At 39.5% G+C, this 26,428-nt stretch overlaps 1 protein-coding gene across 1 annotated transcript in view; it reads right to left on the bottom strand.

The window, feature by feature from the left end:
• PKD1 (polycystin 1, transient receptor potential channel interacting) overlaps positions 1-26,428 on the bottom strand; it is a 302,520-nt gene that overhangs the window by 113,657 nt on the left and 162,435 nt on the right. The window contains exons 2-8 of the mRNA XM_053694512.1: positions 22,511-22,582; positions 21,073-21,144; positions 19,749-19,918; positions 15,840-16,115; positions 11,290-11,940; positions 7,030-7,207; positions 1,405-1,619 (exon numbers count right to left, since the gene is read on the bottom strand). Coding sequence (XP_053550487.1) covers positions 1,405-1,619; positions 7,030-7,207; positions 11,290-11,940; positions 15,840-16,115; positions 19,749-19,918; positions 21,073-21,144; positions 22,511-22,582 — 1,634 coding nt within the window. The remainder of the gene's footprint in view (positions 1-1,404; positions 1,620-7,029; positions 7,208-11,289; positions 11,941-15,839; positions 16,116-19,748; positions 19,919-21,072; positions 21,145-22,510; positions 22,583-26,428) is intronic.

The raw sequence follows: 26,428 nt of genomic DNA, 5'->3' as shown, positions 1-26,428 counted from the left end.
TAGGCAGAAAAAATAATATTATATTATATTATATGAGGCATGGCATTGTCAACCAATAAAATTATGGGAACTGTCTAAATGAGCCAACAAAATAGCCTGGTCTACTCTCCATGCAAGCTCAGTCCATTTTATTGGGTTGTGGTTTGTGGTTTCAATTAGCATAGACGCCTATTCTGTATTGAAATATATACCTAAAGGAACATTTTAAACCCTACAGCTGGTATAACAAGTCATTGTAAACACATTAAGGGGTAAACAATTTACTGTACACTGTCCCCCCCAAGAGTGAGATCTGTTAGGCACTGGACTGTGATGTATAGGGTTTATGGTGCGTGTGTACTGTCCCCTTTAAGCCTAACTTTACTCTCTTATTTTGAATACTACACTGGGAGGCACCTTTTCTTTCTTGGCAGCATTTGATTCTTCTATGACTTCTGTTTGGAGAATGTTGACAAAGGTGTATATTGAAGTGGAAATTATTTCTATATCCATGAAAATCAGACTGTTTTCTGGGACTGTTTTTTCGCTAGTAATCAGTTTATAATACAGTTTTGTATGATCTGTTTTTTCTACTTGTATGTGTCCTCATGAAAAGTCACAACACAAGATACCAAAAAAAGATAAGTTTGATTAAAAAAAATAATAATAATAATTTGTAAAAAATGTTTTAAATTGTACGCTCTATCTGAATCATGAAAGTTGATCTCTAAATCTAGTTAATGCATAGTAAGTTCAGTAACCCATGTTCTCACTAGTCTAGGCCAAAATAAACTTTCATGATTCAGATAGATCATGTAATTTTAAACAATTTTCCAATTTACTTTTATCACCAATTTTGCTTTATTTTCTTGGTATTCTTAGTTGAAAGCTTAACCTAGGAGGTTCATGTGCTAATTTCTTAGACCTTGAAGGCCACCTCTTTTCAGAATGCATTTTAACAGTTTTTCACCACTAGAGGGTGTTAGTTCACGTCTTTCATATAGATAACACTGTGCTCGTGCACGTGAAGTTATCTGGGAGCAGGCACTGATTGGCTAAACTGCAAGTCTGTCAAAAGAACTAAAATAAAGGGGCAGTTTGCAGAGGCTTAGATACAAGATAATCACAGAGGTTAAATGTATATTAATATAACTGTGTTGGTTGTGCAAAACTGGGGAATGGGTAATAAAAGGTATAATTTTTTATATTATATAATATTATATATTTATATTTTTTTGAGGCTGCACGTTTTATATATATATATATTTCTATGTCCAAAAAATTCTTGCATCTTTACATGTGAATAATAATGTAAGTATATTTGTTGTGTACAGCCTTGAATAATTAAAATAATTGCAAGCATAAAGCCCACTAGATTTCTAGCAGGGAGTATGTTACTAATCTTGTTACTGAACTCAAACAAACCTTGTGGCTTGTATTCACAAACAAAGCTATGCTTGGCAGTGCACAGGTCTGTGTTACACAGCATGGTGGGTCCCATTCTCACACAACGATCAGCCTGAGATGGTTCGGGTTGTCCCGGAAGCCAGTTCTGGCAGCTCTCCAGGTCAAAACGTTCCCCCTCCGGAAGAGACTCTACACTTCCAGAATCATTGAATCCAATCCACACTGCAAGGCCACTTCAAAAGACAGAACAAAAACAAAGAATCAGTTGAGCATAAGCACATGCAAACATGATCATTTATACAATATACTGTATATTTTTTAAGAATTTAAACAAGTTGAATATTTTTTCCCCTGAAAAAATGTGAAGCAAAAGTTGTTTAAATTAAAATTGAAAATGACTACGGCTGATCAGCAATGAGTATTAACAGAAAGTACCTGTAAGCCACTGGAGTATTAGTAAGAAATATGTGTCAACCAATGAGCATTAGCAGGAGGTGTAAGCCAACGAGCATTTGCAGGAAGTATTTATAAACCAAAAAGCGTTAGCAGAAAGTGTCAGCCAATGAGCATTAGCAGGAAGTACCTAAAAACCAAATAGCATTAGCAGGAGGTGTAAGCCAATGAGCATTAGCAGGAAATGTCAGCCAATGAGCATTAGCAGGAAGTGTCAGCCAATGAGCATTAGCAGGGAGTACCTATAAAACAAAACTTATTAGCAGAAAGTACGTGTCAGCCAATGTGCATTAGCAGAAAGTATTTATAAACTAAAAAGCATTAGCAGGAAGTATTTATAAACTAAAAAGCATTAGCAGGAAGTGTCAGCCAATGAGCATTAGCAGGAAGTATTTATAAACCAAAAAGCATTAGCAGGAAGTGTCAGCCAATGAGCATTAGCAGGAAGTATTTATAAACCAAAAAGCATTAGCAGGAAGTGTCAGCCAATGTGCATTAGCAGGAAGTATTTATAAACCAAAAAGCATTAGCAGGAAGTGTCAGCCAATGAGCATTAGCAGGAAGTATTTATAAACCAAAAAGCATTAGCAGGAAGTGTCAGCCAATGTGCATTAGCAGGAAGTACACAACTGATATTGCTGTATCACTTTTAATTTAAACAGCTTTAATTTCAGGTAAAAAATAAACACTGTTCATAAAAAGATGAAGGAAAACCTTTAAAGGGACACTCAAGTCAAAATAAACTTTTATGACTCAGATAGAGCAGCAGTTTTAAGACCCTTTCCAATTGACTTCCATTATTACATTTTGCACAATCTTCTTATAAACACACTTTCTAGGGAACAAGATCCTACTGAGCATGTGCACAAGCTCACAGGGTATACGTATAATAGTCTGTGATTGGCTGATAGCTGTCACATGATAAAGGGGGCCAGACAATGTGAGAAAAAATTAATTTGACAGAAAAAAAAAAAATCTACTGCTTATTTGAAATTCAGAGTAGGTGCTAAATGATTGTCTTTCTATTATGCACTTGTTAATTATACAATTCTTCTGCATTGAGTGGTCCTTTAAGTGTAACAGATTCTGTTTATATCACTTTTAATAACTGAAAAAAGTATACAGAATTTACATATTTAAAAACGGACTGTTTCATCATACACCTCCTTATAATCTACATTCTATATTCACCAGTTGCTCTCCAATGCTATTAAAGGGACAATCTAGTCACATTTAAACTTTCATGATTCAAATAGAGCATGCAATTCTAAACAACTTTCCAATTCACCTTTATCATCAAATTTGCTTTGTTCTTTTGGTATTCTTTGTTGAAAGTTAAACCTAGGTAGGCTCATATGCTAATTTCTAAGTCCATGAAGGCTGCCTCTCATCTTAATGCATTTGACAGTTTTTCACAGCTAGAGGGCGTTTAGTTCATGCGTGCCATATAGATAACATTGTGCTCACACCAGTGGAGTTACTTATGAGAGGGCACTAATTGGCTAAAATGCAAGTCTTTCAAAAGAACTAAAATAAAGGGTCAGTCTGCAGAGGCTTAGATACAAGGTAATCACAGAGGTAAAAAGTATATTAGTATAAATGTGTTGGTTATGCAAAACTGGGGAATGGGTAATTTAGGGATTATCTATCTTTTTAAACAAAAATGTCTGGAGTAGACTGTCCCTTATTTGTGATTTTGCAAAACAAATAAGTGTTTACTAACAAAAATTACAGTGCAAGTAGGTGCTTAGCAGACAGGAAATAACTGCAGATTACACCTACCTATATTATGTGGTGAAATTTTAACTGCTACCATAACTAATTTTCTGCTTGAGACATCATTTACATTTTAAAAATCCTAAAATCCAGCCACTAAATTATTAGATTTGATTATAGTTAACACTTTCACTAAGCAGATGCTTTAGGAACACTAGTTCTTTGTAAGTGTGATTATTTTCTTTAAATCTGTAGTTAATTTAATATCCCAAACTGAGCGGGACCGTATTTACATTGCGTCATGGTCCCAAATTAAAATAGTCGGCCACCCGAGTGTATCATAAGAGTATCCCCTACATGAAACAAGAATTTAAGGGACAGTAAAATTAAAATTTAAAGGGATATAATACCCATATGCTAAATCACTTGAAAGTGATGCAACACAACTTTAAAAAGCTGACAAGAAAATATCACCTGAGCATCTCTATGTAAAAAAAGGAAGATATTTTACCTAAAAATGTCTTCAGCTCACCAGAGTAAGTGCTCTGTGGACAGTTATGCTTCAGCTACTGACAGCTGCATGTTGGGGGGAGGCAGCCAATCAGCTTTATCAGTGTTGATGTCACACTTTACTGTGATCACATGGGATTTCACTGAACTCTTGCGAGATTTCATAGTAAACTTCCATAAACTGAGGAGAGAAACAGCACGACTGTGCTGCACATGCCAGATGGACGCTCCCTAGCAATATCCGGGACTAGCATCCTGATTGGCTGCTTAAAGTCCCTTTACAATAGAATGTGGCTATTGAGGACATTTTGAGATAAATATCTTCCATTTTTACCTAGAGATTCTGAGGTGATATTTTCTAGTCAGCTTTTTACAGCTATACTGCATCACTTTCAAGTGCTTCAACATTTGGTTATCATAACCCTTTAACTTTCAAGATTTAGATAGTGCACACATTTTTAAACAACCTTCCAATTAAAGTTATATTATCTAATTTGCTTTCTTCTCTTCTCTTGGTATCCTTTGTTGAAAAGCATATTTAGATAGGCTAAGGTGCAGCAAAGCACTACTGGGAGCTAGCTTCTAACTGGTGACTGCACTTATATTCCTCTAGTCATTGGCTTACCTGTTGTGTTCAGCTAGCTACCAGTAGTGCAGTGATGTGCCTTCAACAAAGGATACCAATACAATGAAACAAATTTGATAATAGGAAAAAAATTGGAAAGTTGTTTAAAATTTTATGTTCTACCTGAATCATGAAAGAAAAAAATGTGGCTTTCATTCCCCTTTACGATGGGTTAACAGCACTACTAGGCAGATTGTTATTACAAGAGGAAGAATCAGATGTTTCGTACAGTTGACTACAGGAAGTCTGGTTTATATCTTCCTTGAAAATCAGTTAAATTAAAACTGGAAAAGTACTAATTTATGCCAGTAAGCAGGGTGTCCCATTTGTCCATAAGCAGATGACTTTTCATCTCCAACTTATTTGAGAGAAGGGAGATTTAAAACCACAATTAAAGTGAAGGTCAATTTCGATGAATTAGTGCCCGGATTTTAATAAACCTATTAAAAACAAGGGCACTTTAATTCATCAAAATTGACATTTCACTTACCTTTTAATCTTGAAAGCCACTCCAGCGATTCCCCCGGCCATCGGAAGCCTCTTCTTACATCAGAAATGACGAATCCGGCTTCCTCCAACCACAGCTTTCCCCCGGGGGGGGATCATGGCCTGATGCAATGCCGTGATTGGAGGAAGCAAGATTCGTCATTTTGGACCCGCGAAGAGGGCTTGCGACGGGCGGAAGAAGCGCTGCAGCGGTTGTCAGGATTAAAAGGTACGTTTTTTAAAGAAAAGGAGTGAAATGTCAATTTTGATGAATTAAAGTGCCCTTGTTTTTAGTGCCCTGGTTTTTAATAGGATTATTAAAAACCGGGCACTAATTTATCGAAGTTGACCTTCACTTTAACTGCAGAGTTCTATTTGCAGACCATAATAGACAAAAGCTACATTTAAATTTGCATGAATAATCATATTCTATACAGGTAGCCCTCAGTTTACGCCGGGGTTAGGTTCCAGAAGGAATGGTTGTAAATCGAAACCGTTGTAAATTGAAACCCAGTTTATAATGTAAGTCAATGGGAAGTGAGGGAGATAGGTTCCAGGCCCCTCTCAAAATTGTCATAAGTAACACCTAATGCATTATTTTTAAAGCTTTGAAATGAAGACTTTAAATGCTAAACAGCATTATAAACCTAATAAAATAATCACACAACACAGAATATATAATTAAACTAAGTTAAATGAACAAAAACATTTGCTAAACTGCATTATAAACCTAATAAAATAATCACACAACACAGACTTCACTTGCATTTTTCTGCAAACAGTTCTTTCTATGCATTCCAATCTGGACTGATTTATAGACAGGAAGATTTTGTTCCTTTGAAATCTGCTCGATAGCTCAGGTCTGGTTAAACTGATTCATTTCAGCTTGCTTAGCTTGGCTGCAACACAAGCGCATAGATCCACCTACTGGCTATTTTAATAAATGCACTGCTTCTCAATGCTTTTCAATAGCAGTCACATGACTGGAAAAAAAGGTTGTTATTCTGAAACGGTGTAAATTGAACCGTTGTAAAACGAGGGCCACCTGTATATGCTTGACATTTATAATATAAATCCATTTCAAGATTATGGGGCGTTTAAGGGTTAAAAGCTTGAAGAAGGAGCAATGAGCTGAGCCCCTGCTGCCTTTTCATGCAATGCACAGGGAGGAGTTGTGTATATAAGGCCGCACATCTGTATCATTTCCTAGCATACTCATCTGCCAGGACAGGCTGGCGGAAACAAGCTTCTGCTGAGGATCCGAAAGGATCACACACAGCTGCTGCAGAGATGTATCTGAGCAGGCTGGTTCTCCTCATGTGACCTTACTTCTTATCAGAGACATGGCTACTAATGTTACCTGTACCAGTATCACTACTTATTGTACTAACGGCAGCTGATAAAAAAAGGTGCATTGCTCACAAGAACATTAAATTTAGGAGCTTTGCAGACTGGGAAAGGGGGAGGGGTTAAAAAAATAAATCTCTGGTAGCCAGTAATCAATCAATGTGCTGCCGCTGTGCACCCCTGCTATGTATTTGACTGTTCTCTTCAAACAGCGCTTCACTCTGGCTGCGCAAACTTACTCAGTGCTGCTAGAATACACCACTGTTTGAAGAGAACAGACTGATGTGGAGCAGCGCTGCAAATCAAATGTGTTAACAGATCCTCCATGGCAGACGAGCTGCATTTTCTGCATTAACATCTTAGATCACAGTATGTTCTGCCTTGTGGAAACCCACTGTGAGATTTTGACACCCAAGACAGTGTTTTAAATTTAAACAGAATTCAACCTGACTAGTTATTAAACCATCTAAGCCTCCCCCCCAATACCATGCAGAATTCCACAGTACCTCATAACATGATCCAAAAGAAAAGACCGGACTTCAGGACTCCTGACAATCGCCAGCTTCCCATTACCAAGATTATGGCAGATCTGCTGCGCATCAAACCACCCAGCTTTATCAGTTACCAGCTGATAACAATGATTGTTCTCAGGAAACGCAAGACTCCCAGATGGGCACAATGACACTGCGGCAAACAAGGAAATACAGGTCATAAATTCTCAAAAACATAAGCACATGAAAATGAATAAGATGCTTAGCAGACTAAATACACATAGAAGATGTATTCGTTGGCTTTCTCAATCTGTGACATTGTAACTTTTTCCTTCTGGGCAAGTAACTTTTAACCCCTTAATGACTGACGACGTGCAGGGTACGTCCTCAAAAAAAAATACAGTTAACGACAGAGGACGTACGTCGACGGTCTGGGAAAGCAGTGGAAGCAATCCTGATCGCTTCCAGCCGCTTTCCGGTTATTGCAGTGATGCCTCAATAACAGTCCTTGGCCATCCGATGCAGAGAGAGCCACTCTGTGGCCCTCTCTGCACAGGACATCGATGGCCGGTATCGTTGGTGGGAGCTGACGTGGGAGGCGGGTTGCGGCCATCGATGGGCCCAGTGATGTGGAGGGGAGCGGGATCGTGGGCGGAGGTAGCCGGGGGCACGCGCAGACGTGCGCTTGCATGGGGGGGCGGGCGCGTGCATGGGGAGGGAGCGGGTGGGAACCACTACACTACAGAAAATTTTAAGTGAATAGTGGGGAAAAGGGGGGGGGGGGGAAGTAATTTAAAAAAAACAAACAAAAAAATGATAAATCAGGGGGTGTTGGGTTGTTCTGTGAGGGGCGGGAAGCTACAGTACAGAAAAAAACGGGGAAAAAAATAATAAAAAACATTTTTTTCTGCAAACTGGGTACTGGCCGACAACTGCCAGTACCCAAGATGGCCCCCAATAAGGCAGAGGGGGAGGGTAAGCGAGCTGTTTGGGGGGGGGATCAGGGAAATTGGGGGCTAAGGGGGGATCCTACACAGCAGCATATGTAAATATTCTAAAAAATAAAAATAAATCAAAGATACCTTTTATTTTAGTACTGGCAGACTTTCTGCCAGTACTTAAGATGGCGGGGACAATTGTGGGGTGGGGGAGGGAAGGGAGCTGTTTGGGAGGGATCAGGGGGTGTGGTGTGTCAGGTGGGAGGCTGATCTCTACACTAAAGCTAAAATTAACCCTGCAAGCTCCCTACAAGCTACCTAATTAACCCCTTCACTGTTAGACATAATACACGTGTGATGCGCAGCGGCATTTAGCGGCCTTGTAATTACCAAAAAGCAATGCCAAAGCCATATATGTCTATTTCTGAACAAAGGGGATCCCAGAGAAGCATTTACAACCATTTGTGCCATAATTGCACAAGCTGTTTGTAAATAATTTCAGTGAGAAACCTAAATTTGTGAAAAAGTGAACAATTTTTTTTATTTGATCGCATTTGGCGGTGAAATGGTGGCATGAAATATACCAAAATGGGCCTAGATCAATATTTTGGGTTGTCTACTACACTGCACTAAAGCTAAAATTAACCCTACATGCTCCCTAATTAACCCCTTCACTGCTGGGCATAATACACGTGCGAGGCGCAGTGGCATTTAGCGGCCTTCTAATTACCAAAAAGCAAAGCCAAAGCCATATATGTCTGCTATTTCTGAACAAAGGGGATCCCAGAGAAGCATTTACAACCATTTATGCCATAATTGCACAAGTTGTTTGTAAATAATTTCAGTGAGAAACCTAAAGTTTGTGAAAACATTTGTGAAAAAGTGAACAATTTTTTTTTTATTTGATCGCATTTGGCGGTGAAATGGTGGCATGAAATATACCAAAATGGGCCTAGATCAATACAATATAAAAAAAATATATACATGTCAAGGGATATTCAGGGATTCCTGACAGATATCAGTGGCCCAATGTAACTAGCGCTAATTTTGAAAAAAAGTGGTTTGGAAATAGCAAAGTGCTACTTGTATTTATGGCCCTATAACTTGCAAAAAAACAAAGAACATGTAAACATTGGGTATTTCTAAACTCAGGACAAAATTTAGAAACTTTTTAGCATGGATGTTTTTTAGTGGTTGTAGATGTGTAACAGATTTTGGGGGTCAAAGTTAGAAAAAGTGTGTTTTTTCCCATTTTTTCCTCATATTTTATATTTTTTTATAGTAAATTATAAGATATGATGAAAATAATGGTATAGTATCTTTACAAAGTCCATTTAAGGGCGAGAAAAACGGTATATAATATGTGCAGGTACAGTAAATGAGTAAGAGGAAAATTACAGTTAAACACAAACACTGCAAAAATGTAAAAATAGCCTTGGTCCCAAACGGACGGAAAATGGAAAAGTGATGTGGTCATTAAGGGGTTAAACTAGTATAGTATGTGTGTGTGTATATATATATATATATATATATATATATATATATATAAATAAAAGAGAAAGAGGAGAGAGCGATAGATACGTGTATGTATATATATATATATATATGAGGCAAAGATAAGAACAGAAAAGCGCACAAAAGTACCTACATAGTGCAAATCAGTTTTATATTTTTTAAAAAACACACATAAACATATACAAAGTGAGCCCCTTCAGGGTGTCCACTCACATGAATTTTTCTACAAGGATTTCCCTATACAGCCGTGCACCTTCAGGTCCTGGATTACGTTTGCACAGAAATTTCCTTGAAAGAACTCTCTCCATTGGTGGTTCGTAGTCACATGACTAAGTGATGGTTTGGAGTTCATCAGCGCCGTTCCTATAGGACGGAGTAAGTAGTGGAAGCGCACCGGAGAACAACAAGCGACCCGTGTCTTGCTGCACTTACTAAGGAAGCTTTCTACCCCTCAATGCTAAGGAGGTGAACGTTTGGATCACTGAGTGTGCTCTGCCTCTCGAGGTGCTGTGAATTACGGCACTTTGGAAGGAGATTTCTCACGCCAGGACGCCAACAGAGATGAACAGAGTGGGCGTGGATATACCTCTGACGACGAGGTGACGACACCACGAAACGCGTAAGGCCACGCCCACCTTGCGTCTCGACATCAGTGAAACAGCTGATTGAGCAGCTCCGAGGGAGCGGTAACTTCAAACATTATTAGCCGCATTTGCAGCGGTTCTATTTGGGACAATCTACACTCGGCCCACGCTGAGTGAGGACATACCAAAGTGTATAACCCGTATATTCAATCTTGGGAACTGGGACACCCATTCAGCATTGAGCAAGCAGGGACTGCAAAAACAACCAGAACTGCCGTGAACATTTAACTGTTTGGAGCCTGTACATACCTCATTTTGTTTGAGGGCATTTCTTGTGAGTAGACACCCTGAAGGAGCTCACTTTGTATATGTTTATGTGTGTTTTTTAAAAATATAAAATTGATTTGCAATATGTAGGTACTTTTGTGCGCTTTTCTGTTCTTATCTTTGCCTCAGATCTTTTTTTCTATCCGTGGGATAACGGATGTGTTTGTGAAAACAGCAGCCAGTACCTACCTAGATCCCCTAACACTGTGTGGGGCCATCATATATCCTTTTTTTCAAATATACTAACAAATTACAGTATTAAGGTTTGTTCAAAATTGTATATACTGCATAGAATTGATATTGAGTTCAAGTGCTTGTAAGATCTTACTATATATGTGGTATATTTGTTCATTTATTACTTATATGTGAGTTATTTAACTCTTAGAGAGCGCAGTTTTTGGGTATTTCATCACTCTTAGGAGTGGTTTATACTTTAATTTTGTTTCCATATATATATATATATACACACACACATATATATTTACTCACACACACATATATATATTTATATTTACACACACACACATATATATATATTTATATTTACACACACATATATATATTTATATTTACACACACACACAGATATATATATTTATTTTTACACACACATAGATACATACAGTATATAAAAAGTGTAGTTATATTCACTGTGTATTCTTTACAGCTTTATTAGCTCCTGCTATTTTGTGCAGCAGTTTCACTAAACCTTACTCATCTTTCCATTCCTTAGTAAATCAGATGCACATAATGACACAACACTGATAAAAAAAGATGGAGAGACTTGTGACACGTTAGTGAATTTCCCCAGGGTCTTCTACATACTCAGACACTTCAGGTTTAGAGAGACCATATTGTGTTTCATTTATAGATAAAGCACTTATTCATTTGCTTTTACATTTTTAGCTCACCTGGGCTGGGGTTATTTAAGGTGACACGGTATTGAACGTCCACCTCAGTGCCACCTCTGCTTGTGACATTGATCTCCAGGCTTTCATTGATTTTGACCATTAAAGGGCAAATGATCTGCAGCTTCTTAGGAACAGCCATCACATGCACTTTAGTGCTAACAGGCACAAGTCTGCTTCCCACCTGTAGTGTCACTGTCACATTGTAGAGCCCTGGCTGGGGATAGCGGTAACTAATGCTCTTCTCTGTAAGGTTGAAAATCTGGTCTCCAAGATCCCACTGAATAGGAATGACAGGGATAGGTGCCAATACTTGTAGGTGCACAGCTTCCCCCAAGCTATATATTTCTTGTGACGGATAGATAGAGGCGGACAACTGAGCCACAATGACATCCTCCAGAGCAACCAAACCACAGCTGGAAGAAAGAGATGGAGTTTCACAAGCATTAAGACACAATGAAGTTGTATTAGGCAAGAGAGCTCCACCACAGAGACATCCGTACTGAGGGTCCAAGGCTCCATGTGTGTAATTTTCAAGAAAACAATGTGCGCTACAAGACACTTTGCTGAGCGCCTCAGAGCGGATTGGCTTAAAGACCACAACCGATTCATTGCCAGCAGTAGGATTTTGAGGACAGTAGATAAATTCAGGACCTGGAAGAGAGATAAGAAAATTAATTTCATGATCTTGTGGCTTCAACACCTACAGGACAACATAGTAGACCAGACCCTTTAAAGGGACAGTCTACACCTTAGTCATCTTAAAGTCTTAAATGGCTGCCAAGCTCTGCCCACTGATGACATCACGATGTGGGCTGCATCTAGTCACTCTGCTGAATAACATTGACAGTCTGTTGAATCCAACTAGTGAGCCATTTGTGATTGGATGCCATATGGAGCACAGATCATGATGTCATTAGTGGGCTGAGCTTGGCAGCCATTTCAAAGTGGCCAGAAACAATATTCATGTTAAAATAACCTTTTTAACCATTCCAGCTGCATTATTTAGAAAGGGTGCAGGAGGCTGTTTGCAGCTTAATCTAAGGTAAGACTTTAAGATGACCAAGGAGTAGACTGTCCCTTTAAGTGTAGCCAATGCAATATTATTCTGCTAAATTATAACAGATCTATCCAAAGCTTTAATTCTGTTGTAAGACTTTATAGCAGTTAGTTAGTGCTGCCATCTAGTGTTCTTGCAAATGGATAACATTCTTGCAAAACTGCTGCTATATAGTGCTCCAGAAATAAGCATTCTCCTGAGCTTACCCCCCAGCTTTTTAACAAAAGATAACAAGAAATCAAAGAAAATTTGATAATTGAAGTAAAACAGAAAGTTATTTAAAATTGCATGCTCTGTCTGAATCATGAAAGAACAAATTTGTGGTTTTATGTCCCTTTAAATACAAATTGGAAGCTAAGTAAATAATTCACCTTCTCCCCTAGCTTGACCTACCTCTCCAACAGTGTATACAGCCCATAAAGGGACAGTAAACACCTTGGGATTTGTTTTATAAAATATTTAGTTATGCATAATGAAACAGCTTTGCAATATATGTTCCTTATTTTTTTTGCCCCTTTTCTTTTAATTTAGGGGTGAAATTGATATTGAGACCAGCCTTTCAAACCAGCTCAACAGGGTTACAAGTTTAGTGCTTTCAGTCCCCACCAATCCCCAAATTTTTAGAACTTGAAATGCACCCTGCTGACTACTTAAAGGGACATTACACACTTTGAGATAGTAATATAAAATGATAAATCACATATATAAAAAGAAGTCTGCAATATACTTTCATTATTTATTTTGTCCTCTTTGCCTGTAATTCCATTCTGAAATTGTGAGCTTTTCAGTTCCTGTTAGAAATGGAAGTGCAGAACACTGTTAAATCCAGCACAACCATTGGCTGCACACTCTAGTGACCTATGTATAACTGTCCCTAATTGGCCACAGCAGAGAAGGTAACCTAAGTTACAACTTGGCAGCTCCCAGTGTTTTATAGACAATAAAACTTTACACTTATTTTGTCACTTTTTAAACAACTAATGAAACTTTAAAAAAATACATCTACATGTTAGTCATGAACTAATCTTTTCTTTGAATGCATCATTCTATCTAGCATGTATTTAGTGTTTAATGTCCCTTTAAGGTTAACTCTGTCCCCAATTGTCTTTAACTAAGAACAACTGCAAAACAATGCATTTTATGCCTTGTTGTCTGCAGACTGAAGCCCAGATTGGCTCCCGCAAACAAAGGCAAATGGTGGTTAGAGTTTGGCTATTGAAAACCAATTGCAGTAAAAAAGATTTTAATTTCTTTTTTAAAAAGTTTTTATATTTGGTCTATATGTTCTTTTATAGCAAGATAACTGACATTTCTTGTAATTACAGGGTGTTAACTGTCTATATAACAAATACTTAAGGCTCTATTAACAAAGAGATGAACTGCAGGTGATTTTAAATCTTTCATTAAAAGGACAGTAAAAAAAAATTACATAATTCTAAACTTAGTGCAGAATTATGAAACATTATCTTAGAAGCAGTTTGAACCCCCCCCCCAAAAAAAAAAGATTTGAGAGATTTTAGCCACCAAAGTTATACTTACCTTGTTTCCGCTCCAGGCTCTTCTGATCCGGTCTTATTTTCAAAAGCAGTTTGCGGCACGCTTTCTAATCACACTGCGCACTCCATCGCACTATTAAACTAAATGTAGCTCCATCCAGCTACTGGACCGTTATTAGACAGCATGCCCGCGAATCGCTTTTAAAAAGAAGACCTGATCAGAAGACTTTGTAGAGGAAGCAAGGAAAGTTTAATTTTGGGGGCTAAAATCTCTAAAATCTTTAGTTTTTTTCAACATTTCAGAATTATTCAACATTATATTTTTTTTGTTTACTGTCCCTTTAACTATTTATTAACAAGTGAGTATCTCCTGGATTTGGCCCTTTATAACACATAGTAAATGGTGGGAATTTAAATGTTTCACCTCTTATTGATAGACCCCTTAGTGTTCTTTTAGAAATAGAAGCAAATGTATATTCATTAATCAGACTCAGTAAGCATCCATCTAACTCACAAGCATCCTGATTGGTCTGTAAAAGAAAAGTGGGTGTGGCCTGACCAAGCGAGTCAATGGCCCGTGAAATGCGTTAGGCGAATTTGTTGAACATCTTGCAGTCCCATATTTTTGGCAATATGAGATGATAATCTTGTCAAGCCATGTGCTCAAGGAAGTACAAAGGGAACAGCTAACAGAGAAGGTGATGTGTCATAGCTTATAAATTGGTTAAAGTCCAGTCTGAATAAAACTCATGATTCAGGTAGGGTATGTCATTTTAAACAACTTTCCAATTTACTTTTATCATCAAATTTGCTTTGTTCTCTTGCTATTCTTAGTTGAAAACTAAACCTAGGTAGGCTCATATGCTAATTTCTAAGCCCTTGAAGTTCGCCTCTTATCTCAGTGTATATTGACAGTTTTTCACAGCTAGAGAGCTTTAGTTCATGTGTGCCATATAGATAACATTGTGCTCATGCCTGTGGAGTTACTTAAGAGAGGGCACTGATTGGATGAAATCCAAGTCTGTAAAAAGAACTGAAATAAGGGGGCAGTCAGCAGAGGCTTAGATACAAGGCAATCACAAAGGTAAAAATGATAATAAAGGAATTATCTATCTTTTTAAACAATAAATATTCTCTAATGCAAGTTATTTAAATTAAAGGAGCACTGACCATAGTAGAATATCATAATAAAAAGACAATGCAAAAGCACTTTGTTTTTTTTCTGACAAATTATAAAGTTAGTTCTATTTTCCCTCCCACTGTAACCAATTACACAATTCATATCCGTATATTCTGTGAACTCTTGCCCATGCTCAGTATGACCTGGCGCCTCAGAAAGTGTTAATATAAAAAGACTGTGCTTATTAAGATAATGGAAATGAATTGGAAAGTTGTTTAAAATAGTGTGCTCTATCTGAATCATGAAAGTTTAATTTTGTCTAAAAAAGTCCTTTACATGGGAGCAATGAGAGACAACGAGAATTGCAGGTACATCAGGGTAAATAATTTACATTTTATTCAAGAGGAATCCAACAAAGATGCAACAGACAAGGAGCAGTGTGTTAAAGGGACAGTAAACACCTTGTAATTACAATACATTTCTGTTGTGTTGCTACAGAGTAACATATCAGCCAAGTCTTAATGTTATTAAAACAAATGAACATCCTTTGTGCGTCAGTTATTTTACAATAGCCAAACTCCGCCCACCATTTGCTTTATTTGGAGAAGCCAATCTGGACTTTAGTCTGCAGACAACAAGGCTAGCCACTGTCATAACATTAGTATAAAGTGCATTGTTTTGCAGTTGTTAGCTGATAAAGCAAATCAGGGAAATATATGAAGAAGTGTTAGTCTTGATAAGTCAGCAGGGTTCATTTAAATTTCTTAGAATTAAAAATTAGAAAGTTTAGTTTTGACTTTACTGCCCCTTAAATAATTTTGTATTGCTAAATAAACCCAATTTCACCCCACCCTGGCAATAGTCCCCATAGTTCTACCTGCTTTGAAAAAATCCTGAACATTAATCAGGCCACATCTGGAGAAAAGAGATGGTGTCTCACAAACAGCGTGACAGTGAGAAGAATGATTGGACGAGATGGCATCACCGCACAGGCATCCATGGGAAAGGTTCCAGGCGCCATAGGTATGATGCTCAGCAAAACACTGTGCGCTGCAGGACTCGCTACTGAGATTACCAGAGTGTATTTGGTTAAAGACCAACACAGATTCATTACCGGCAGAGGAATTATGTGCACAATAGATGAATTCAGTGCCTGTAATAAAGGAAAGAAAACCAAATTCATCATAAAATGTTACAATGACACTGCAAAATGTCACATAAACCATCTCCCCTTCACTCCAACACAGCCAGCTCTCCTTTAGTCCCACACACCGCTGATCCCATTTACTCCAACACAGCCAGCTCTCCTTTACTCCAAACACAGCCAGCTCTCCTTTACTCCAAACACAGCCAGCTCTCCTTTACTCCAAACACAGCCAGCTCTCCTTTACTCCAACACAGCCAGCTCTCCTTTACTCCAACACAGCCAGCTCTCCTTCACTCCAACGCAGCCAGCTCTCCTTTACTCCAACACAGCCAGCTCTCCTTTACTCCAACACAGCCAGCTCTCCTTTAGTCCAACACAGCCAGCTCTCCTTTACTCCAAACACAGCCAGCTCTCCTTTACTCCAAACACAGCCAGCTCTCCTTTACTCCAAACACAGCCAGCTCTCCTTTACTCCAAACACAGCCAGCTCTCCTTTACTCCAAACACAGCCAGCTCTCCTTTACTCCAAACACAGCCAGCTCTCCTTTACTCCAAACACAGCCAGCTCTCCTTTACTCCAAACACAGCCAGCTCTCCTTTACTCCAAACACAGCCAGCTCTCCTTTACTCCAAACACAGCCAGCTCTCCTTTACTCCAAACACAGCCAGCTCTCCTTTACTCCAAACACAGCCAGCTCTCCTTTACTCCAAACACAGCCAGCTCTCCTTTACTCCAAACACAGCCAGCTCTCCTTTACTCCAACACAGCCAGCTCTCCTTTAGTCCCACACGCCGCTGATCCCCTTTACTCCAAACACAGCCAGCTCTCCTTTACTCCAAACACAGCCAGCTCTCCTTTACTCCAAACACAGCCAGCTCTCCTTTACTCCAAACACAGCTAGCTCTAATTTACTCCAAACACAGTCAGCTCTCCTTTACTCCAAACACAGCCAGCTCTCCTTTACTCCAAACACAGCCAGCTCTCCTTTACTCCAAACACAGCCAGCTCTCCTTTACTCCAAACACAGCCAGCTCTCCTTTACTCCAACACAGCCAGCTCTCCTTTACTCCAAAACAGCCAGCTCTCCTTTACTCCAACACAGCCAGCTCTCCTTTACTCCAACACAGCCAGCTCTCCTTTACTCCAACACAGCCAGCTCTCCTTTACTCCAACACAGCCAGCTCTCCTTTACTCCAAAACAGTCAGCTCTCCTTTACTCCAACACAGCCAGCTCTCCTTTACTCCAACACAGCCAGCTCTCCTTTACTCCAACACAGCCAGCTCTCCTTTACTCCAACACAGCCAGCTCTCCTTTACTCCAACACAGCCAGCTCTCCTTTACTCCAACACAGCCAGCTCTCCTTTACTCCAACACAGCCAGCTCTCCTTTACTCCAACACACTTCTGCTCCCCTTTATTCCAACACAGCCAGCTCTCCTTTAGTCCAACACACTTCTGCTCCCCTTCACTCCAACAAAGCCAGCTCTCCTTTACTCCTACACACTTCTGCTCCCCTTCACTCCAACAAAGCCAGCTCTCCTTTACTCCTACACACTTCTACTCCCCTTCACTCCAACAAAGCCAGCTCTCCTTTACTCCCACACACTTCTGCTCCCCTTCACTCCAACAAAGCCAGCTCTCCATTACTCCTACACACTTCTGCTCCCCTTCACTCCAACAAAGCCAGCTCTCCATTACTCCCACACACTTCTGCTCCCCTTCCCTCCAACACAGCCAGCTCTCCTTTACTCCTACAAACAGCTGATCCCCTTCAATCCAACACAGCCAGCTCTCCTTTACTCCCACACACCACTAATACCCTTCAATCTAACATAGCCAGCTCTCCTTTACCCCCACACACCGCTGATCCCCCTTCAATCCAACACAGCCAGCTCTCCTTTACTCCCACACACCACTACTCCCCTTCCCTCCTAAATCTCACCAGCTCCCCTTCATGCCCACATACAGCTGGCTTTCCCCTTCACTCCCACATTCCACTAGCACTCGTCGACTCTCACACATTGACAGCCTCCCCTTCACTCTTACTCATCTATAGTTCTCTTTCACTCCAATCCACCACCAGCTCTCCTTCACTCCCACACACCTCCAGGTTCTCCTTCACTCCCACACACCTCCAGGTTCTCCTTCACTCCCACAAACCTCCAGGTTCTCCTTCACTCCCACAAACCTCCAGGTTCTCCTTCACTCCCACAAACCTCCAGGTTCTCCTTCACTCCCACACACCTCCAGGTTCTCCTTCACTCCCACACACCTCCAGGTTCTCCTTCACTCCCACACACCTCCAGGTTGTCCTTCACTCCCACACACCTCCAGGTTGTCCTTCACTCCCACACACCTCCAGGTTCTCCTTCACTCCCACACACCTCCAGGTTCTCCTTCACTCCCACACACCTCCAGGTTCTCCTTCACTCCCACACACCTCCAGGTTCTCCTTCACTCCCACACACCTCCAGGTTCTCCATCACTCCCACACACCTCCAGGTTCTCCTTCACTCCCACACACCTCCAGGTTCTCCTTCACTCCCACACACCTCCGGGTTCTTCTTCAATCCCACACACCTTCGGGTTCTCCTTCACTAACAAACACCTCCAGTTTGTCCTTCCCTCCCATACACCTGAAGGTTCTCCATCCCTCCCACATACTGCTGGCTCTCCACTCCCACACACTGCTGGCTCTCCTACACTCACACCCCCCCCCCCAAAAAAAAACATGTATTTTATATGTACATCTTTTGCAGCACAGTACTTAATTACTGATATATGCTAGCTAGGAAAATGACTTTGCCCAGCCATCACCAAGATCAACGAGTAGGTGGTGTTTAGGCATTTTCCAACACCTTGACATTCTCTATGCCATTTACATATTAATATTGCTTTCTTTTCACTCTACCATGCTATCCTTTTTTTAAATAAATTTACAAACAGTACTGTAGTATTCCTGTAATCCAATTACTATAACCTCATACATACATAAAAAAGAAGCGCACATAGCATATCAGCAACTATTCTGTGGATCGGTGCAAGAGGCTTGTTGAACAGACCATCACAATAGTCAGCTGGCTCTTCTTATACTGTATCCAGCGGTGTTTATTACACCTTTCCACATTGTGACAGAGTAGTGCAGGAGCAGCAGCAGCGGTTCTGGAGATCGGTGTCGGAGGTCCAGTGAGCTGACAGCTAAGAGAGCCAACCAGCTAATTTTTCACTGTGATCTAACAGTACCAACCACAGTGTGAGTGCTATTTTGTTTTCTTATTCCAAATATTTTTTTAACAAGATTACGCTATGTGGCGCACCGTTTTTTATGTTTGATTTTCAGAACTGATCATTGATATCTGTGTGATTTAAAGTAGAGGGACCTGGCTGAGAGACATATGACTCACATTCAGTCATTTTGGAATACTATTTTCTTATTGCACATATTTATTTGTACACGTTGCTACCTGCAGTTAGTTTGAACTATTGGTGGTGCGCCCCCTATTGGATTATTTTGTTATAATCCCAAATTACATTACTATAACCTGTATCTTGATATAAAATATTGCAATGTTCATACACCTTTAGCATTAAAACGGTCACTAAATGCTCACCCCCATTTGCGGGTGCAATATGCTTACCACAAGCAGACCTGGAGAACGATACGTTAAGCAGATGTTGGCCAGACACTAGCGATGGCTGAGCACAGAGTGTAGAGTCCTTCTCTAGTAACGTGACCCCAGCCTCATCAGCCCAGCGAGGAAGCCAGGAAAGGCGACAGTCGCAGAACCAGGGATTCTCACTTAGGTTTCTAAAACAAAAAAAGAGAATATATACAACTCTAAAATGATAATGGGAATTATATCAGATTTACAAAAATATCCAAATTCATATGTATTACTTGGCAATAAAGATTAAGATTGTGTTTTTAAGAAGGTGCTGGACACCAAGTGGTTAAACTACTACTCTCCTACCACTGGCTATCAGTCAGCCTCTGAAGAGTTAAAGTGATGGTAAATTCGGCCAAAGTGCTGCACATATTTGTAAAGGTCTTATCCCAACTAGCATATCGATATGCTTTTTAATTAATCAATTCATCAGCACACTGAATAATTTTACTTTTATTCCTGCAACGTTACCGTATTGAATTTAGCCTCTCTCTAAGATTTTTGAAGCTCCTTCTTTGAGTGGCATCTGTTTTAGCCAATCAGAGTCTCACCATGTGCCCCATGTAAAAGCCTATCTGCACGCTCCCGTGCTCGGAACGCTGTAATCTTATTGAAATGCGGATGCGCTACAAGCAACTTACGCTATTTGCGCAACAGAATAAGGGAATTTTCTTTTGCGGTTTCAACTTATTCTGTTGCGCAAATAGCGTAAGTTGCTTGTAACGCATGTGCATTTCAATAAGATGACAGCGTTCTGAGCATGGGAGCGTGCAGATAGACTTTTACATGGGGCGCATGGTGAGGCTCTGATTGGCTAGAACACATGCCACTCAAAGAAGGAGCTTCAAAATCTTAGAGAGAGGCTGAATTCAATACGGTAACGTAGCAGGAATAAAAGTAAAATTATTCAGTGTGCTTATGAATTGATTAATAAAAAAGCATATTGATATGCTACTTAGGATAAGACCTTTACAAATATGTGGAGCAATTTGGCTGGATTTACCATCACTTTAATTAATTCACACTCTAGTGACCTATTTATAACTGTCCCTAAATGGCCACAGCAGAGAAAGAAACCTAAGTTACAACATGGCAGCTCCTATTGTTTTATAGACACTAAAACTTTACACTTATTTTGTCACTATTTAAACAATTAATGAAACTTTAAAAAAATACATCTAGATGTTATACTCAGACTAATCTTTTCTTTGAATGCATCATTCTATCTAGCCTTTATTTAGTGTTTAATGTCCCTTTTTTGTTTGTTTTGTTAAAGTATAACTGAAGACATACTTACACCTCACTTAAATTCAATAAATTTGCAAATATTCCATCTTCCAGGGTGGTGATCTGATTGTTGCTGATATGTCTGTGAGAAAAGGAACAGATTAATATCTGTATTTTATCAATAGGGAAGCATGACTTAGCGCTACGCACGGGTATGAGCTGCGTGAGGACATGGAAGTCAAAATTAAACGTTTATGACGTGGATGCAATTTTAAAAATACAAATTTTCGTTTACAGGTACAAATCCCCAAATCCGGAATTCCAAAATTCAAACTTTTTAATAAAAAAAAACAATTACTGTTTTTCTCTGCCTGTAATTCACAATCTTCTATGCCTGTGTCTTTGGTTTTGTGGTTCTAAAATGCAAACAATAGTCTATTATTTAAAACAACAGTACTGTGTGAGGGTTCTATGTATACAACAGTGTTAACATGATATAAAACTACCTTAAGGTTACATGTATAAGATGTATAATGACATGCAAATATTGTCTAAATGACATAAGATATTGTTGTTTACACTTGGTTCCACCCTCTCTCCAAACCGTCCCATTTTACAGATTCCAAAATTCAAACCTTTTCCTGTCCCAAATAGTTTGGATAAAAGGTTTTCTACTTGTATTATCACATTTTTATTTCAATTGGTATAATTTGTTGAAACTTAGCATACTCAGGTAGGCTAAGGAGTGTGAATGTGTCTTAAGTATTATATATATAACATTGTTGCAAGCACTGCTTAAAGTGTGCACTCTCCTACCTTAGTATGCTCTCATGCAAAATATCTTCATCAAAGGATAAACGAGAAGGAGGGTTAGAGGGGAGGGAAGGAGGGAGGGAACAGAATGGAGGAGGGCATGGTGAAGGAGAAAGATATAGGGAAGGAAAGGAAGGGAGGGAGGGAGTGATAAGAGGAGGAAAGGAGTGGTGAAGGTAAGGAGTTATGAAGGGGTGAGTGGGGGAAGCATGGAAGGAATGAGGGAAAGGAGTGCAAGTTGCAGGGATGAATGGGGCAAGGAGTGAGAGTTGGAGATAAAGCGGTGTCGGTTGGAGGGAAAGGAGTGAGGGTCGGTTGGAGGGAATGGAGTGTGGGTTGGGTGGAGTGAAAGGGAAGATGAGGGAAGGGAGTAAAGAGTGAGGGTTGGGTGGAGAGAAGGGGAAGAAAAGGGAGGGAGAGGAAGACGAGGGAAGGGAGTAAAGAGAGAAAGGAGTGAGGGTTGGGTAGAGAGAAGGGGAAGAAAAGGGAGGGAGAGGAAGACGAGGGAAGGGAGTAAAGAGGGAAAGGAGTGAGGGAATGAGATAGAGGGAGGGAATGAGAGGGAGGGAGGGGTAATGTAAAAGAAGAAAGGATGGACAAACATAGAAAAATAAGGAATGTCACATTAAGAAGCTCATTTTGCCAAGTACCATTCTCTGCAGATTAACAGGAAGATAAGGCTGACATTCACTTACAATGTCTGTAGAAAGTCTAGATTTTCAAACAGTGCTTTTTCCAAAGACTCAATGCTGTTGTTGGAGAGGTCTCTGTAACAAACATAAAAATAGAACATAATTTATATTATACCTTTAGACAACATTACAGATGTAACATATTCTGTTGTACTGTTGTCTGAGAGGCTGCTGCTCATTATTTTGTCTTTCTGAATGTTCTTACTAATCTGCATTAGCTTGTGATGCTATTATCAAATACTTTAGCGATTTGAGACTCAATTATCACATATTTAAAAATTCCTATTGGTTGTCACAGTAATCTGCTCCTCCTGGTATTGGTTATCACGATAATCTGTTCTTCCTGCTATACCAGGAGGAGCAAGTCTGAATGAAATTTAGCTCATGATAATCTCATACTGGCAGCCAATCCAGAACCAAACATTTAGGTAAATCATTGGAGCAGCAGATCTAACTGGCTGAAGGTAGCTGTGTCTTTAATGCTTTTTCAAACACTCTATGAGAAAGGATATTAAGCCATAGAAATAATTAATTTTAAAATACTGCCTTACACTTTTTCAGAATTTATGTGAGTTAAAATACAAATTAACAGTATAAAAGACAGATTTAATCATATACATCATCACAGGGGTGCGAGCACACACATAAAAATTGGATTAGTTACAGAGAAAAAATACTTTTAAAACATCTCTTGAAAAAAATTGTTTCCTTTGCTCTTGATCTAAAATCACATAATTATAAAGAAAATATGTAGTAATAAAAAAGGTGCATTGCTCACAAGAATGAGTTACATTCCAGAGTCGCAGAATGGTAAGGATAGGGGGCGGGGTTGTAAAAATTCCCAAGAGCCAGACACCAATCAATGTGCTTCCACTATTTGACTGTTCTCTTCAAACAGCGCTTCCCTCTAGCTGCACTGTGTTAAGGAAAACTTACACATTGCATCCATAGCACAGCGTTGTTTGAAGAGAAAAGGCTGATGTGCCGCAGCGCTGCAAAGCGAAAGCATGTGTCCTGTTTTTTTCTGCAGATATTCTGCATTTTCTGTGACACCATCTTAGATCACATCAATTTCTGCCTTGGGGTTAGTGATTAGCTTTTACATTTCAGTCAGGCTCTCCTGCACCTTATACATCATCTCAACATTTTTATTTTATTTTTCCTATTCTCCCATACCCTGACACCAGGGAGGGAGGGATAAAATAAAAACAGCTATTTCCGCTGAGAAATTAAATCCAAAAAATATTTTTTTTTTATTATAAATTTCAAGAAAAAAACTAAAAATATAAACAGAAGAATCAAACTGAGACAGCTGCCTGAAGACCTTTTCTACCAAAGACTGCTTTAGAAGAAGCAAATACATTGAAATGGTAAAATTTAGTAAACGTATGCAAAGAAGATCAGATTTGCTGCTTTGCAAATCTGATCAACTGAAGCTTCATTCTTAAAAGCCCAAGAAGTGGCAACTGATCTAGTAGAATGAGCCGTAATTATCTGAGGTGGAGACTGCCTCACCACAAAGTAAGCCTTGTGAATCAAAAGCTTTAACCAAGATGCCAAAGAAATGGCAGAGGCTTTCTGACCTTTCCTAAAACCAAGAAAGACAACAAATAGACTAGAAGTCTTCCTGAAAACTTTAGTAGCCTCAACATAGTATTTCAAAGCTCTTACCACATCCAAAGAGTGTAACGATTTCTCTAGAGAATTCTTTGGATTCGGACATAAGGAAGGAACAGCAATTTCCCTACTAATGTTGCTAGAATTCACAACCTTAGTAAGAAATTTAAACAAAGTCTGCAAAACAGCTTTATCCTGATGGAAAATCAGAAAAGGAGATTTACAAGAGAGAGCAGACAATTTAGAAACTCTTCTAACAAAAGGAACAATACTTTCCAAGAAAGAAGTTTAATATTCAAAGAATGCATAGGCTCAAAAGGAGGAGCCTGTAAAACCTTCAAAACCAAATTAAGACTCCAAGGAGGAGAAATAGATTTAATAACAGGCTTGATACGGACCAAAGCTTGAACAAAACAGTGAATATCAGGAAGTTTAGCAATATTTCTATGAAATAAAACAGAAAGAGCAGAGATTTGTCCCTTCAAAGTACTTGCAGACAAGCCTTTATCCAAACCGTCCTGAAGAAACTGTAAAATTCTAGGAATTCTAAAAGAATGCCAGGAGAATTTCTGAGAAAACCATGAAATATAGGTTTTCCAAACCCGATAATAAATCTTCCTTGAAACAGACTTACGAACCTGCAACATAGTATTAATCACTGAGTGGCCAAGGTTGACAACTGCACATCCGGACAAGATCCGCATACCAGAACCTATGAGGCCATGCTGATGCTATCAGAAACACATGCAATTGTTCCATTATGATCTTGGAGATTACACTTGGAAGAAGAACCAGAGGCAGACAAATATAAGCAGGTTGGTAAGACCAAGGAACTGCTAACGCATCCACCATCTCCGAATGAGGATCCCTGGACCTGGAAAGGTCTCTGGGAAGTTTCTTGTTTATATAGGGAGCCATCAGATCTATTTCTGGAAGACCCCACATCTGTACAATCTGAAAAAACACATCTGGATGGAGAGACCACTCCCCCAGATGTAAAGTCTGACGGCTGAGATAATCCGCTTCCCAATTGTCTACACCTGGGATATGAATCGCTGAAATTAGACAAGAGTTGGATTCCGCCCAAGAAAGTATCCGTGATACTTCTTTCATTGCTAAAGGACTGAGAGTTCCTCCCTGATGATTGACATATGCCACAGTTGTGATATTGTCAGTTTGAAAGCGAATGAAAAGTTCTCTCTTTAATAGAGGCCAAGCCTGAAGAGCCCTGAAAATAGCACAGAGTTCTAAGATATTGATAGGTAACCTCACCTCTAGAGGATTCCAAACCCCTTGTGCTATCAGAGACCCCCAGACAGCTCCCCAACCTGAAAGACTTGCATCTGTTGAGACTACAGTCCAGGAAGGACAAACAAAATAGGTCCCTTGAACAATACGATGATGGTCTAAGCACCAAGTCAGAGAGAGTAGAATGCTGGGAAATTTAAGAATATCAATTGTGATATGAGAGTATAATCCCTGCACCATTGATTCAGCATGCAAAGTTGCAGAGTTCTTATTTGAAAACAAGCAAAGGAGATTGTGTCTGATGCTGCAGTCATGAGACCTAAAACTTCCATGCACATAGCCGCGGAAGGGAATGATCGAGACTGAAGGTTTCGACAGGCTGAAAACAATTTCATTTGTCTCTTGTCTGTTAAAGACAGAGTCATGGACACTGAATCTATCTGGAAACCTAAAAAGGTGACCCTTGTCTGAGTAATCAAACTCTTTGGTAAATTGATCCTCCAACCATGTCTTTGAAGAAACAACACTAGTTGATTTGTGTGAGATTCTGCTAAATGAAAAGATTGAGCCAGTACCAAGAAATCATCCAAATAAGGAAACACCGCAATACCCTGCTCTCTGATTACAGATAGAAGGGCACCAAGAACCTTCGAAAAGATTCTTGGAGCTGTCGCTAGGCTAAATGGAAGAGCGACAAATTGGTAATGCTCATCTAGAAAAGAGAATCTCAGAAACCGATAGTGATCTAGATGAATCGGAATGTGAAGATAAGCTTCCTGTAAGTCTATTGTGGACATGTAATGACCTTGCTGAACAAAAGGCAGAATAGTCCTTATAGTCACCATTTTGAAAGTTGGGACCCTTACAAAAACGTCAGATCCAGGACTGGTCTGAATGAATTTTCTTTCTTAAGGACAACGAATAGATTTGAATAAAAACCCAGACCCTGTTCCTGAAGCGGAACTGGTATAATCACCCCTGAAAGCTCCAGATCTGAAACACAATTCAGAAAAGCCTGAGCTTTCATAGGATTTGTTGGAACGTGAGAGAAAGAAT

The sequence above is a fragment of the Bombina bombina genome, chromosome 11, assembly GCF_027579735.1.
Source record: "Bombina bombina isolate aBomBom1 chromosome 11, aBomBom1.pri, whole genome shotgun sequence".
In the NCBI taxonomy this organism is placed as follows: Eukaryota; Metazoa; Chordata; class Amphibia; order Anura; family Bombinatoridae; genus Bombina; species Bombina bombina.
Note: the sequence above shows the minus strand (reverse complement) of the source record. Positions and strands in the feature narration are given on the sequence as shown.